The sequence below is a fragment of the Heptranchias perlo genome, chromosome 32, assembly GCF_035084215.1.
Source record: "Heptranchias perlo isolate sHepPer1 chromosome 32, sHepPer1.hap1, whole genome shotgun sequence".
NCBI classification, from domain to species: domain Eukaryota; kingdom Metazoa; phylum Chordata; class Chondrichthyes; order Hexanchiformes; family Hexanchidae; genus Heptranchias; species Heptranchias perlo.
This window is the reverse complement of record NC_090356.1, coordinates 2,539,844-2,555,481: the sequence shown is the minus strand read 5'-3', so window position 1 is coordinate 2,555,481 and position 15,638 is coordinate 2,539,844. Positions and strand designations below refer to the sequence as shown.

Genomic DNA, 15,638 nt, shown 5'->3' with positions numbered 1-15,638 from the left:
CAACCCAGGGGGTGCAGCACAGATTCACCGGAATGATTCCGGGGCTTAGAGGGTTAAATGATGAGGACAGGTTGCATAAACTTGGTTTGTATTCCCTTGAGTTTAGAAGGTTATGGGGTGATCTAATCAAGGTGATTAAAATGATAAAAGGATTCGATAGAGTAGATACAGAGAAGCTATATTCTCTGATGGGGAATCAAAAACAGAGGGACACAATCTTAAAATTAGAGCCAGGCCATTTGGAGCGAAATCAGGAAGCACTTTTTCACACAAAAGGGTAGTAGAAATCTGAGATTCTTTCTCTCAAAAGGCTGTGGATGCTGGGACATTTGGAGTCACAGGTATAGCACGGGTTAGATACAGAGTAAAGCTCCCTCTACACTGTCCCATCAAACACTCCCAGGGTAGGTACAGCACGGGTTAGATACAGAGTAAAGCTCCCTCTACACTGTCCCATCAAACACTCCCAGGGCAGGTACAGCACGGGTTAGATACAGAGTAAAGCTCCCTCCACACTGTCCCATCAAACACTCCCAGGGCAGGTACAGCACGGGTTAGATACAGAGTAAAGCTCCCTCTACACTGTCCCATCAAACACTCCCAGGGCAGGTACAGCACGGGTTAGATACAGTGTAAAGCTCCCTCTACACTGTCCCATCAAACAATCCCAGGGCAGGTACAGCACGGGTTAGATACAGAGTAAAGCTCCCTCTACACTGTCCCATCAAACACTCCCAGGGCAGGTACAGCACGGGTTAGATACAGAGTAAAGCTCCCTCTACACTGTCCCATCAAACACTCCCAGGGCAGGTACAGCACGGGTTAGATACAGAGTAAAGCTCCCTCCACACTGTCCCATCAAACACTCCCAGGGCAGGTACAGCACGGGTTAGATACAGAGTAAAGCTCCCTCTACACTGTCCCATCAAACACTCCCAGGGCAGGTACAGCACGGGTTAGATACAGAGTAAAGCTCCCTCCACACTGTCCCATCAAACACTCCCAGGGCAGGTACAGCACGGGTTAGATACAGAGTAAAGCTCCCTCTACACTGTCCCATCAAACACTCCCAGGGCAGGTACAGCACGGGTTAGATACAGTGTAAAGCTCCCTCTACACTGTCCCATCAAACACTCCCAGGGCAGGTACAGCACGGGTTAGATACAGAGTAAAGCTCCCTCTACACTGTCCCATCAAACACTCCCAGGGCAGGTACAGCACGGGTTAGATACAGAGTAAAGCTCCCTCTACACTGTCCCATCAAACACTCCCAGGGCAGGTATAGCACGGGTTAGATACAGAGTAAAGCTCCCTCTACACTGTCCCATCAAACACTCCCAGGGCAGGTACAGCACGGGGTAGACACAGAGTAAAGCTCCCTCTACACTGTCCCATCATACACTCTTAGGTCAAATACGTTGCCTGTTAGATGTTTTTTATTTATTTGTTGTCACAATGTTGTCAATTCTGGCAAAGCAGTATTTATTGTCCATCCCAAGTTGCCCTGAGAAGATGTTGGTGGGCCTTCTCCTTGAACCAACTCAGTCCGCGTGATGGTGATGCTCCCACAATCTTGTTAGGCAAGGAATTCCGAGATATTGACTCAGTGGTTGATGAAGAGAGGCGATATATGTCTAATTCAGGAAGGTATGTGACTTATAAGGGGAACTTGAAGGTGATCGTGTTCCCATGACATTGCTGCACATGTCCTCAGTGGTAGACATTGCGGGGCTGGGAGGTGCTGTCCAAGTAAGCTTGGTGAGTTGCCGCAGTGTATCCTGTAATCAAACGTCCTGCAGTCCCAGTGCACCATCGATGGAGGGAGTGGATAGTGAGTTCAGTGGCAGAGTTGAACAGCTCTGTCCTGGATGGTGTTGAGCTTTGTAACAGTTGTTACCACTGCACCCATCCAGGTGAGTGGAGAGTGTTCCATTGCACTCGTGACTTGAGCCTTGTAGATGGTGGAGAGGTTTTGAGGGGTCAGGAGGTGAGTCACCTGTTGTAGAATACCCAACCTCTGCCCTGCTCTTGTAGGCATTGTGTTAATGTGGCTGGTCCTGTTCAGCTCCTGGTCAGTGGAGACCTCTGAGATGCTGACGGTGGGGAGATGGCCGAGTTCCCTCTTGATTGAGATAACCATTATCTGGCACTTATGTAGCGCGACTGTTACCTGCCATTTGTCAGCTTAACCCTGGATGTCATCCAGGTCCTGCTGTAGGCTGGTATGGGCTGCTTCATTATCAAAGGAGTTGTGAATGGAGCTGAAGATTTGGGAATTGCCGGCGAACAGCCCCACTCCTGACCTTAAGATGCAGGAAAGGTCAATAATGAAGCAGCTGAAGATGGTTAGGCCAAGGAACTTCCCTCAGGAACTCCTGCAACGATGTACGGGGGCTGCGATGATTGGCCTCTGACAATTAGGACCATATTTATGTCAGGTATGACTCCAGTCACTGGAGGGTTTTGCCTTTGACCCCCATTCTTAATTTTGCTAGAGTTCCTTGGTGCCATATTCGGTTGAAAGCTGCCTTGATCTTGAGGGCACGTACTCTCACCTCGTCTCTGGTATTCAGTTCTTGTGTGCGTGTCTGGATCAAGACAGTGAGGAGTAATATTTCCATAACCCACACTAAGCCCTCCCTGTGTAGACTGCGAAGTTAGGGCCAATTTGCACTGAATTATTGGCAGTTTTTTGCAGAGATTCACAATCATTAGGAACTGGGACACAACCATCCCATCAGCCTGGGCTGGATTCAAACCACACACGTAGTATTAGAAAGAAAGACTTGCATTTATATAACGGCTTTCATGACCTCAGGACGTCCCAAACGCTTTACAGCCAATAAAGTACTTTTGAAGTGTAGCCACTGTTGTAGTGTAGGGAAAAATGGCAGCCAATTTACGCACAGCAAGATCCCACAAACAGCAGTGAGATAAATGAGCAGATAATCTGTTTTACTGTTGTTGGTTGAGGGACAAATGTTGGCCAGGACACCGGGGAGAACTCCCCTGCTCTTCTTCTAATAGTGGCCGTGGGATCTTTTATGTCCACCTGAGAGGGGCAGACGGGGCCTCAGTTTAACATCTCATCCAAAAGACGGTGCAGCAGACAATGTTCATGTGTTATCATTAAATAATGTGACCCATTCAAGAAGCTGGGAGGGAGAAGCATTTAGTTAGTTGATGGACCTTGATGATGAGACGAGGCGGAGAAATGATTGGACACAAGTTTGCAGGTGCAGCAATAAATTCCAGCCTTGTCAGTCTGCTATCTGTTGTTTACAAACCGGCTTTCTCAATTCTCCACCTAGGGGGCTTGACTTTCTTGCCAACAAGGGGCAATTATTCTTTGCATCTGTCCACATGTGAGGAAGGAGGCACATGATCACACGGGGCGAGGAAACACAAACGAGTGTAAACGATGTCTTTGTGGAGACTGCCGGACCCACACACCGGCACCTTTGTGCCAGACCCACACACCGGCACCTTTGTGCCAGACCCACACACCGGCACCTTTGTGCCAGACCCACACACCGGCACCTTTGTGCCAGACCCACACACCGGCACCTTTGTGCCAGACCCACACACCGGCACCTTTGTGCCAGACCCACACACCGGCACCTTTGTGCCAGACCCACACACCGGCACCTTTGTGCCAGACCCACACACCGGCACCTTTGTGCCAGACCCACACACCGGCACCTTTGTGCCAGACCCACACACCGGCACCTTTGTGCCAGACCCACACACCGGCACCTTTGTGCCAGACCCACACACTGGCACCTTTGTGCCGGCCCCACACAACTCACTGTCCCTCAAATGATCTCCACGCTGCCTCAGGCTCAGCGTCACCGTGAAGATGTGACTGAAGTTCAAGGCAGAAGTTGTGTTCTGACAACAAATACCACCAACCGAGCAATGTGTCAGTGATAGCGACCCCACTGGCTCAGTGGGTACTTACAGAAGAGGGAGGTCCCAGGTCCTAGCCCTAGTTTGTGCCAAATTAGTGCATCTAAGGTTGACAGTGGAATCGTTACAGTTAGTGTCAGTATCCCTGGGACAGTGAGAGCAGAACGTCAGCCTGTGCTCCCATTCCTGATCTCGATCCAGTGTCCCCTGTGGGAAAGTGCGCAGTGGTGGATGTCAGGTGAGAACAGACTTGGGATCAGCCGCCAGGTCTTCCATGGTCAAATAGCCTGTTAACACTCACTGTCTCGGCTCACACCGGTATCAGCAGTTGGGCACGGTACTACGGGTGACGGATGTCGGTGGAATTGTGTCCCTGCACCAGACCGTACCTTATGGAAAGGGGAGAACATGGGAACAGAGAGAGAAAAAAGGTTAATTTTCCCTTCTAGTTTATCTCAAGACCACAAAAGTGGTCACCCAGCAATGGTTTCCCAGGGAATAATCGTTACACAGGAGTGATTATACAGAGAATAATGGATACTAAGGAGTAATTATACAGAGAATAATGGATACACAGGAGTGATTATACAGAGAATAACGGATACACGGGAGTGATTATACAGAGAATAATGGATACACAGGAGTGATTATACAGAGAATAATGGATACTAAGGAGTAATTATACAGAGAATAATGGATACACAGGAGTGATTATACAGAGAATAATGGATAGACAGATTTTCAGCTAGGAGAAATTAATTTATACTCTCTGAATCTGTAACCTATCCAGAGAGCTGTGCAGTCCATATATTTTCTGCATGGTGCCATTGGCACTGAAGGTTTACTGATTCACTAACTGTACCGTTAAGGCGTGATCATTTTCTGTAACTATTAGAAATAACACAGCCCCAAAATTAAATTTTTTCCCAAATTTGCCCCTCCTGTCCTGAAGACAACGGGGATTATTTCGAGTAGTTTCGAGCTGCCTCCTCGTACCTTACCCAAATAGCCAAGACTGTTAGCCAAGGCGGTAAGTGTTGGTGGCCTGTTCGACCATGGAAAGCATCGCAGCGAATCCTGACCCTCTCCTTACCCAACGTCAGCCCAGTGGCAGTCACGGAACAGAAATCCGGGCAGATTTTTTCCCTTTTTTAAATTTAGAGACACTGAAGCCATTTGCTGATCTAACTGCCAGCAAGCAGGGACCAACTAAAGCAACACAGACCAGTAAATGGATCCTGTAAGCAATGCCATGAGAGATCACCAGGATATTAAAATAAATTAGAAAGCTTAACTTTATTTTTTTTTAACAAGAACCTTCCTGAAACATCTCCCATTTTCCTCAGTGTCCCCTTGATTGAAAACATCTTGTAATTTCACACCTGGGGTCTGTGCCCACTCCTTGGACTTGACGGTAAACAAATCAAAATCTCTTCCTACTGTGGAACGGCAGAAATGCCATGTGACAAAGTGTGACAAAAGGGACCATCAATCCTGTCACACAGTTCAAATGAAGTTAAAGATAAAATGGCAGTTCATTCCCGACGCTGTACACATCTTAAATGCCACAGAATCAGTCTCACTTGAGTTAGATATTTACTGAGACGCCACAGCTGTTGACGTGCTAAATGCTCCAGTCTCAATCTTAATCTTCCCTTTCAGCGTGTCCCGTGATGGGCAACCTATGGGCTGGCACCTGCCTCCAGTGCTTTCAGAACAAGATGGGCACTCCCTCCCTCCCCATGAAGATGCTCGCCCGTTTGATTGGGTATCGATCCACGGTCACTGGCTCCCGCTCCCAAGTGGCCATTCCTCATATGTGAACCTAAACAATGGATATTGGTAGGCTATTCAACCATGGGTTTATCACGGCCAAGCCCCATCCTGCCCCCACCTGACATGCACACATGCACACTGACACATATATACATACACATATACCACACACAGACACATACACACACATATAAACACACATACTTACATATACACATGCACATTGACATGCATACACATATATACACATACACAGACATACATATATACACATCTACACATGCACACTGACATACATACACACACACATATACACATATACACACACACACACACGTGCTCACACACACTCACATGTTCCAGGAGGTGGTCCATGGTTAGCAATCAGCAGCAGGATCCCAGGACGATTTTCCTGTCCCGAACACAAAGGTTGAGAGGTTGATGGTGTTACCCCAACAGACTGGGTATTGAAGCTGGGATCTTCTGGTCTGTATGACTTGGTGCTGATGGTGGTGATAGACAGGTTCAACATTAATGAACCAGCAACTCGTTGTGTGGTAGATTCTTTACAACTCAAACTGCTTCTTTCTCCAGTCACCTCTCTCACATTGTTCATCCAGGGCCGGGCAGTTCCAGAGTGTCGAGAGTAGCAACAAGCCTGATGTGCTTTTAACATCAGTCGTGTGGGCACATAAACCATGTGATAGAACAGTCAGGGTGTCAGTCGTACGACAACAGGGGAGAAACACGGAGCCAAAGTCAAATCTTCATAAGAATGGAATTTAGAAAATTAAAGTTCTGACTATTTTTCGGACAAGATTTTGTTCACAGAACTATGACTAATCTTCACCCATCAATGAATTTGTAAAATCATCCAGTGCCAGTCAATGTCAGTCATTTTTAGGTAGTGATAGCCAGTGCTAGTCAGTGTCTGCCAGTGATAGACAGTGATAGTCAGTGTCTGCCAGTGCTAGTCAGTGTCTGCCAGTGCTAGTCAGTGTCTGCCAGTGATAGTCAGTGTTGACCTGTGATACCCAGTGCCAGTCAGTATCTGCCAATGATAGCCAGTGCCAATCAATGCCAGTCGGTGCCATATTGAAAAACAATTAATGGAGAGGGAGAAATGGTAAGTGATGTGGGAGTGAGCATTGCTCGACTCGGTACTTGAGCTGTCTCAAGCATGTGATTTAAATCACTGCCCCGAGTGTATGAAAACAAACAGGGAGAACAAGCTGTGTGTTATAGCTCACAGGAGGGCTGGCATCATTACCACACTCTTTCCTCATCCCTTTCTTTCCTCTTCACACACAATAAAAGACACAAAGTTATCAAAGTGTCCGATTAATCCCGTAGTTCTCCAGACTGTGAAAGGAATCCCCTGGTTCCCTGACAGTGTCTTTGGCCTGCAATATTAATGCAGCCTGGGACCTCCTGAGACTGGGGTGAAGGCACACAGTTGGGGGCACGCTCGCTAACTCTGCATCGAACCCCTCTGTCCCCCCCCTGTTCACTCCTTCATCAGACGAGAGCTGTAACTTTGACAATTTTCTTTTTCAATCAAAAATTTGACTGAAATTGCAAATATGATTATAATGACATCCCGATCTGGTTTCTCATTCGAAAACTCTGGAGGCAGAATGATTTAATCATTTGATAGTGGTCTGGTGGTGTGGGATTAAGGACGGATCACTGAGAAAGGATATCGATGGCATTGGATTCACTGATTGTCACTAACGTCCCAGTGAGGCACTGACAATCAGCATCGAAAATGACAACAACACAGCAGACAGGTTGTTAAACTGCTTCCTGTATGGCTGTGAGGAGGACGAGGGCTGCAGTGCCCAGTCATTGAATATATTCAAGGCTGAGATCGATAGATTTTTGGACTCCAGGGGAATCAAAGGATATGGGGATCGGGCAGGAAAGTGGAGTTGAGGTCAAAGATCAGCCATGATCTGATTGAATGGCGGAGCAGGCTCGAGGGGCCGAATGGCCTATTCCTGCTCCTATTTCTTATGTTCTTATGAAAAAATTCCCGGTTTTATCTCAGTCTCTCGGTTATTGTGTAGAGGACGTTTTTTTTAAAAAGTCATTCTTGGGATGTGTGCATTACTGGCAAGGCTGGCATCTATTGCACAACAATGTTGGGAGTCACATATAGGCCAGACAATGACGACAACAACAACAACTTGCATTTATATAGCGCCTTTAACATAGTAAAACGTCCCAGGGCGCTTCACAGGAACGATTATCAAACAAAATTTAACATCGAGACATACAAGGAGATATTAGGACAGGTGACCAAAAGCTTGGTCAAAGAGATAGGTTTTAAGGAGCATCTTAAAGAAGGAGAGAGAGGTGGAGAGGTTTAGGGAGGGAATTCCAGAGCTTAGGGCCCAGGCAGCTGAAGGCACGGCCGCCAATGGTGGAGCGATTAAAATCGGGGATGTGCAAGAGGTCGGAATTGGAGGAGTGCAGAGATCTCGGAGGGTTGTAGGGCTGGAGGAGGTTACAGAGATAGGGAGGGGCGAGGCCATGGAGGGATTTGAAAACAAGGATGAGAATTTTAAAATCGAGACGTTGCTGGACTGGGAGCCGATGTAGGTCAGCGAGCACAGGGGGTGATGGGTGAACGGGACTTGGTGCGAGTTAGGATACAGGCAGCAGAGTTTTGGATGAGCTGAAGTTTATGAAGGGTGGAAGATGGGAGGCCGGTCAGGAGAGCATTGGAATAGTCCAGTCTGGAGGTAACAAAGGCATGGGTGAGGGTTTCAGCAGCAGATGAGCTGAGGGAGGGGCGGAGACGGGCGATGTTACGGAGGTGGAAGTTGGCGGTCTCGGTGATGGAGTGGATATGGGGTCAGAAGCTCACCTCAGGGTCAAATAGGACACTGAGGTTGAGACAGTGGCCAGGGTAAGACCGGGTAAGGAGGGCACGTTTCCTTCCCTAAAGGGCGTTAGTTCAATTAGCCCAAATCCCACCATGACAGTTTGAAAATTTGAACTCAGTTAAAAAAATCTGAAATAAAAAGCTGGTCTCAGTAAAAGTGACCGTGAAGCTGTCGGATTGTCATAAAAACCCAACTGGTTCACTAATGTCCTTTAGGGAAGGAAACCTGCCGTCCTTACCCGGTCTGGGCCTATATGTGACTCCAGTCCCACACCAATGTGCTTGACTCTTAACTGCCCTTGCAAACCCTTCAGTTTGTATCAAAACCGCTGCAGTGGTTCAAGATGGCGGCCCACCACCACCTTCTCGGGACAACTAGGGATGGGCAATAAATGCCGGCCTCACCAGTGACGCCCACATCTCAAGAATGATTTTTAAAAAAGCAGGTTTGGTGATTTCACAAACTGAAAAGAAAAAGGACTTGCATTTATATAGCGCCTTTCACGACCTCAGGATGTCCCAAAGCGCTTTACAGCCAATGAAATACTTTTGAAATGTAGTCACTGTTGTAATGTAGGAAATGCAGCAGCCAATTTGCGCACAGCAAGATCCCACAAACAGCAATGTGATAATGACCAGATAATCTATTTTTTTTAGTGATGTTGGTTGAGGATAGACATTAGCCAGGACTCCAGGGAGAACTCCCCTGCTCTTCTTTGAATTGTGGCCATGAAGATCTTTTATGTCCACCTGAAAGGGCAGATAAGGCTTCCCTTTAAAATCTCATTCAATAGATGGCACCTCTGACAGTGCAGCACTACCTCAGTGCTGCATTAGAGTGTCAGCTTGGATTATGGGCTCAAGTGCCTTAGAGTGAGACCTGAACCCACAATCTTCTAACTCAGAGGCAAGAATGCTGCCAACTGAGCCACAGCTGACATGACTGCTAGACTTTGTGGGTGTTTTTTGAACCCTGGCTGTAAATTAACTCCTAACTCTCACTCAACTGTGGCAATGTGTGGGAAATGTGATTTATTTGAAGCAGTGGATGACAGTGAGTTACTGCACTGGTCACACCGTGTCAGAGCAGCCCGTGAGATGGGGAGATGACACTGTCAGCCCTCAGTAACTGCATCAAGTGACTCTTGGGCACCACAGTCAGGAAATTATTGTCTAACTTCAATGTAATATTAAGAGCCTTTTTTTTAATATAAATTCAGGAGCGTAGACAGAGAGAACTTTGGTTTTTACAGCAGTTTTTAAAGCTTTGCCCTTTGAGAGGCCTTTTTACTGTAAAACATGTAACGGTCTGTGTCTCACAGGCACTTAAAGCAGATGTGTGAATAATATTAACAGGTGTATGAGGGAATCTGATTTACTTACTCACATTTGCTGCACATTGTTCCAGCACTGACTAAAGGCTCCAACAGTCTAGGTAACAAATTAAGTATTTCCAGAGAGTGATTGTTGTGATTTTTGGTGAATTTTGTGTTTATTAAGGTGAAGGATGTTAGTGGCAGGGATTCAACATTTTCCACTTCAGGCACCCACTGCCAGCATCAAACACTCCCAGGGCAGGTACAGCACGGGTTAGATACAGAGTAAAGCTCCCTCTACACTGTCCCATCAAACACTCCCAGGGCAGGTACAGCACGGGTTAGATACAGAGTAAAGCTCCCTCTACACTGTCCCATCAAACACTCCCAGGGCAGGTACAGCACGGGTTAGATACAGAGTAAAGCTCCCTCTACACTGTCCCATCAAACACTCCCAGGGCAGGTACAACACGGGTTAGATACAGAGTAAAGCTCCCTCTATACTGTCCCATCAAACACTCCCAGGGCAGGTACAGCACGGGTTAGATAGAGTGTCGAGGGAGCTTTAGTCTGTATCTAACCCTGTTCTTTGAAACAGGTTACCGTGCAGAATAAAAGCCAAAGGCAAACTGGGAGACTCTGATCTGTTGGTTTTCATACAGAGCCATCTTGTGGTTATTGTCAAAATAACAGAAACTGTTCCAATATTTCACCTCATGGAAACACACTGGGGTGGGATTTCTGGCTGTCCCCCACTCTATTTTTTGTTTTGGTTGTTTGTAAATGCCACCTGAACCCCAAAATGGTAATGGAGCTTCATGTGTAATGATTTTGGGGGATGGATGCATGGACTGTCAAGGACACACAGAAAGATGGTAAATTGAATAAAGAAAAAAGAGCATGGGACTGAGATTAAGAAATAAAGTTTGTCACATTGCTTGGGAAATCCCAAGGCACTTTGCAAGCGATTAATTGTTTTGAAGTGAAGTCATTGTTACTACACAGGTAAACGTGACAAATATTTTGTGCACAGCCGGATCCCAGAAGCAGCAGTGAGATGAACGACAGGTTAATCTATTTTAGTGGTGTTAGTTTAAGGATAAATGTTAGCCAGGACATCAGGAGAACTCCCTACTCTTGTCCATGTAGAGCCACGGGCCTTTCACATCTGCCTCAGCAGCCGGGGCCTCGGTTTAATGTCCCCATCCAAAAGATGTCCCCTCCGACAGTGCAGCACTCCCTCAGCACTGCACTGCAGTAACAGCTTAGATTACATGCTCAAGTCCTGAGGTGGGTCTCAAACCCACTCCTTCTGACTCACAAGCGAGAGGTGCTACCAGTGGGCCCAGCTGATTAGAATAAATAATTGCAGGAGGAAAGTTAGGGGGAAACGGCAGAGCGAATGACCTCCTTCTGTACCAGAATTCCTGATTCTCTGAATGTATGTTGTGGACTTTGTGCTGGATTTCCCTCTGCTACTCCGTCCGTGACCGGAAATCAGGCTATAATTGGGGGGCAAGGCCTATCCCTGGGTTCCCACCTCAAGCTCAATTTCCCTCTCCCTTGATCGATATGCAAGAGGCTGGCGGGGAGGTGAGGGACAAGCAGGCCCCCCATTTCCCTCACTGCTGCTGTCCCTGCGGCTCTCAGTGACCAGCAGTAAGGTGGAATCACAGACTCTTCCACTACAGGAGGCCAATTGCGTCTCTGCAACTCTTTGAAAGAGCTATCCAATTAATCCCACCCCCTGCTCTTTCCCCACAGCCTGGCAAATGTTTCCTTTTCAAGTATTTATCCAATTTGCTTTTAAAAGTTATACACGTGCTGCATTATAACCCAATCGGCCTGGATTCTGATTGCAGTCGCTGGTGTTCAGTGTTTTTGCAGGGATTGAGAGTGAAAACTGTGGGTCAGTCTGAGGTCACGTGTCCCCTTGTGATTGACAGACACGATCCGGGGTTCCACTGCGGGTCAGAGTGCGACAAGATGGCGGCGCCCCAGTAGTCGGCTGTGAGAGCGCGGAAGGCAGCGGTGAGTCCGGGGGAGAGAGTGGGCCCCGAGCCCCGGGCCCGGCGGGGAGTCCGGGGGAGAGAGTGGGCCCCGAGCCCGGGCCCGGCGGGAGTCCGGGGGGAGAGAGTGGGCCCCGAGCCCCGGGCCCGGCGGGGAGTCCGGGGGAGAGAGTGGGCCCCGAGCCCCGGGCCCGGCGGGGAGTCCGGGGACAGGGGGCGGGGGTGAGGGGTGGCGGGAGGCCCGGGCGAGAGGAGAGGCGCGGGCTCTGGGTGTGAGTCGGGCCGCGGCCCCGAAACGCCCCTAATGCCGGCCCCAAAGTCTCTCACCCCTTCCCGGGGCTTCCGGCCCCCCTCCCGGCCCCAGACACTGGGTGTGGGCAGGGTATTCGACTGTGGGAGGCGTCAGGGCCGCGGCGGGTCCGGGGGGTGATTAGGGGGAGTGGGGGGTGACCTGGGGGGGGTGACTAGGGGGAGTGGGGGGGTGACCTGGGGGGGGTGACTAGGGGGAGTGGGGGGGTGACCTGGGGGGGGTGACTAGGGGGAGTGGGGGGGTGACCTGGGGGGGGTGACTAGGGGGAGTGGGGGGGTGACCTGGGGGGGGTGACTAGGGGGAGTGGGGGGGTGACCTGGGGGGGGTGACTAGGGGGAGTGGGGGGGTGACCTGGGGGGGGTGACTAGGGGGAGTGGGGGGGTGACCTGGGGGGGGTGACTAGGGGGAGTGGGGGGGTGACCTGGGGGGGGTGACTAGGGGGAGTGGGGGGGTGACCTGGGGGGGGTGACTAGGGGGAGTGGGGGGGTGACCTGGGGGGGGTGACTAGGGGGAGTGGGGGGGTGACCTGGGGGGGGTGACTAGGGGGAGTGGGGGGGTGACCTGGGGGGGGTGACTAGGGGGAGTGGGGGGGTGACCTGGGGGGGGTGACTAGGGGGAGTGGGGGGGTGACCTGGGGGGGGTGACTAGGGGGAGTGGGGGGGTGACCTGGGGGGGGTGACTAGGGGGAGTGGGGGGGTGACCTGGGGGGGGTGACTAGGGGGAGTGGGGGGGTGACCTGGGGGGGTGACTAGGGGGAGTGGGGGGGTGACCTGGGGGGGGTGACTAGGGGGAGTGGGGGGGTGACCTGGGGGGGGTGACTAGGGGGAGTGGGGGGGTGACCTGGGGGGGTGACTAGGGGGAGTGGGGGGGTGACCTGGGGGGGGTGACTAGGGGGAGTGGGGGGGTGACCTGGGGGGGGTGACCAGGGGGAGTGGGGGGGTGACCTGGGGGGGGTGACCAGGGGGAGTGGGGGGGTGACCTGGGGGGGGTGACCAGGGGGAGTGGGGGGGTGACCTGGGGGGGGTGACCAGGGGGAGTGGGGGGGTGACCTGGGGGGGGTGACCAGGGGGAGTGGGGGGGTGACCTGGGGGGGGTGACCAGGGGGAGTGGGGGGGTGACCTGGGGGGGGTGACCAGGGGGAGTGGGGGGGTGACCTGGGGGGGGTGACCAGGGGGAGTGGGGGGGTGACCTGGGGGGGGTGACCAGGGGGAGTGGGGGGGTGACCTGGGGGGGGTGACCAGGGGGAGTGGGGGGGTGACCTGGGGGGGGTGACCAGGGGGAGTGGGGGGGTGACCTGGGGGGGGTGACCAGGGGGAGTGGGGGGGTGACCGGGGGCATTGCCTGGTGTACTGAGCCATTCCGGTCTCTGGACTGGGCTCTGTCAGGTTTGGCAGTCGGGGCTGCAGTGGGCCTCAGTGCCCTGGGGAGGGGGGATTCAGGCAGGGTCTCCTGCTGGAAAATGCTCATACTTGGATACAGGCTGAGGACGGGCTCAGCTCTGACATCCTGGGCAGACTCTCGCTGCCCTGTGGAATGTTTCAGTAACCGTATTGGGAGTAATCTGCACCTCCAGGAGAGACCATTAGCTAAAAATAAAAACGAAGGAACCTCCAGATATGTAGGCAAACACTGGAATGTACAATGTAGATTTATTTCCTTCATCTTTTTGCTCCCCAGGTGTAAAATTGGAAGAAGAAAGCCATGGTGCATCTCTGTGAGTGTGACATAGCAAACAATCTGTAAGATACCTGGTGTGTTTTACAAGCTTAGTTCTTCTTGGTAGCCCACCTGGATAAATCTGCTCTCTCTGAGCTCAGTTCAGTAATAGTTGTTCCTCTGTTTTGTTTGCACTTTATACTGGTCATCTGGAGTATCACTGCCCGCTCCCTGGGTACCCGGGGGAATTGAGGGGCTAGGGTGTTCAGCCCTCCACGATCTCTCCCACTCCCTCTCCAACACGTCCCCTCCGTGTTTACTCTCTCCCGGCTCCATGCCTGCCTGGTCCAGTGCAGCGACCATATCTCATCAAACTCCTTAGGAACAATTGTAAACAATTTTACAACACCAAGTTATAGTCCAGCAATTTTATTTTAAATTCACAAGCTTTCGGAGGCTTCCTCCTTCCTCAGGTGAACGATGTGGAAATGTTCACCTGAGGAAGGAGGTAGCCTCCGAAAGCTTGTGAATTTAAAATAAAATTGCTGGACTATAACTTGGTGTTGTAAAATTGTTTACAATTGTCAACCCCAGTCCATCACCGGCATTGCCACATCCTTAGGAACAGGAGGAGGCCATTCAGCCCCTTGAGCCTGTTCTGCCATTCAATTAGATCACGGCTGATCTTAACTCCATCGACATGCCTTGGTTCTGTAATCATTAATACCCTTATATAACCAAAATCCATCAATCTCAGTTCTGAAATTTTTAAGTTGACCTCCAGTCTCAACAGCTTTTTGGGGGAGAGAGTTTGTGTGAAGAAATGCCTTCTGACATCTCCCCTTAACCTAATTTTAAGGTTATTCCCCCTTGTTCTGGACTACCCCCACCAGAGGAAATAGGGTGGATACAGAGAAACTATCAAATCTTTTAATTATCTTACACACCTCAATTAGATCACCCCTTAATCTTCTATATTCGAGGATCTACAGGCCTAATCTATGTAACCTGTCCTCATAATTTAACCCTTTTAGCCCCGGTATCATTCTGGTGAATCTGCACTGCACCCCCTCCGAGGCCAGTATATCCTTCCTGAGGGGCGGGGCCCAGGACTGAATGGGCTCTGACCAGAGCTCTGTACAGCTGTAACTTAACTTTCATCCCTTTCTATTCCAGCCCCCTTGAGATAAAGTCCAACATTCCATTAGCCTTTTTAATTATTTTTTGTACCTGTCCACTAGCTTTTAGTGGACTTTGCATGGTCGTGTGGATTGTGCCACAGATTCTGATCCTTGGTCCCCTCCACAAATACCCGGTCAGCTGATAGCCCAACTCTTCCAATAGTGCTGTGGGATCTTTAACATCCAACTGAACCATTGAGATGGGAGCTCAGTTTAATGTCTGTCCTGCAGGAGGGCATCTCTGCCAACCCACTCCCCCAATACAGCACTCGAGTGTCAGCCTGGACTCTGTGCTCAGGTCCTGCAGTGTAGCTTCTGAACCAGAATGCTACTAACTGAGCCAAGCTGACACTGACTCTGGAACGTTCTCGCACAACCATTCACCTCTCCCGCTTCCTTCAAAAGCCTCCTTGAAACTTCAGCCTTTGGCCCTCCCCGTCCTTTCATCCCTTTCCTTCTCTCGGTGCTGTGCAGAACGCTGAATGAACTGTGTGTAGCTGATCCTGGTGCCATTGTAGATCAAGCATTTGTGTCGTTTTTTTTTCTCAGCTTCGACTCTGCTGAAACATTATCACCGGGGGTATGTGTCAA

General features: G+C 50.3%; 1 protein-coding gene across 1 annotated transcript in view; it reads left to right on the top strand.

Moving 5' to 3' along the window:
* The first annotated feature begins 11,841 nt into the window (after nucleotides 1-11,841).
* Nucleotides 11,842-15,638, top strand: part of mrps16 (mitochondrial ribosomal protein S16) — a 9,713-nt gene continuing 5,916 nt past the window's right edge. Inside the window, 2 exon segments of the mRNA XM_067970192.1 lie at nucleotides 11,842-11,922; nucleotides 13,888-13,924. Of these exon segments, the coding sequence (XP_067826293.1) occupies nucleotides 13,912-13,924 (13 nt within the window). The 5' untranslated portion in view covers nucleotides 11,842-11,922; nucleotides 13,888-13,911.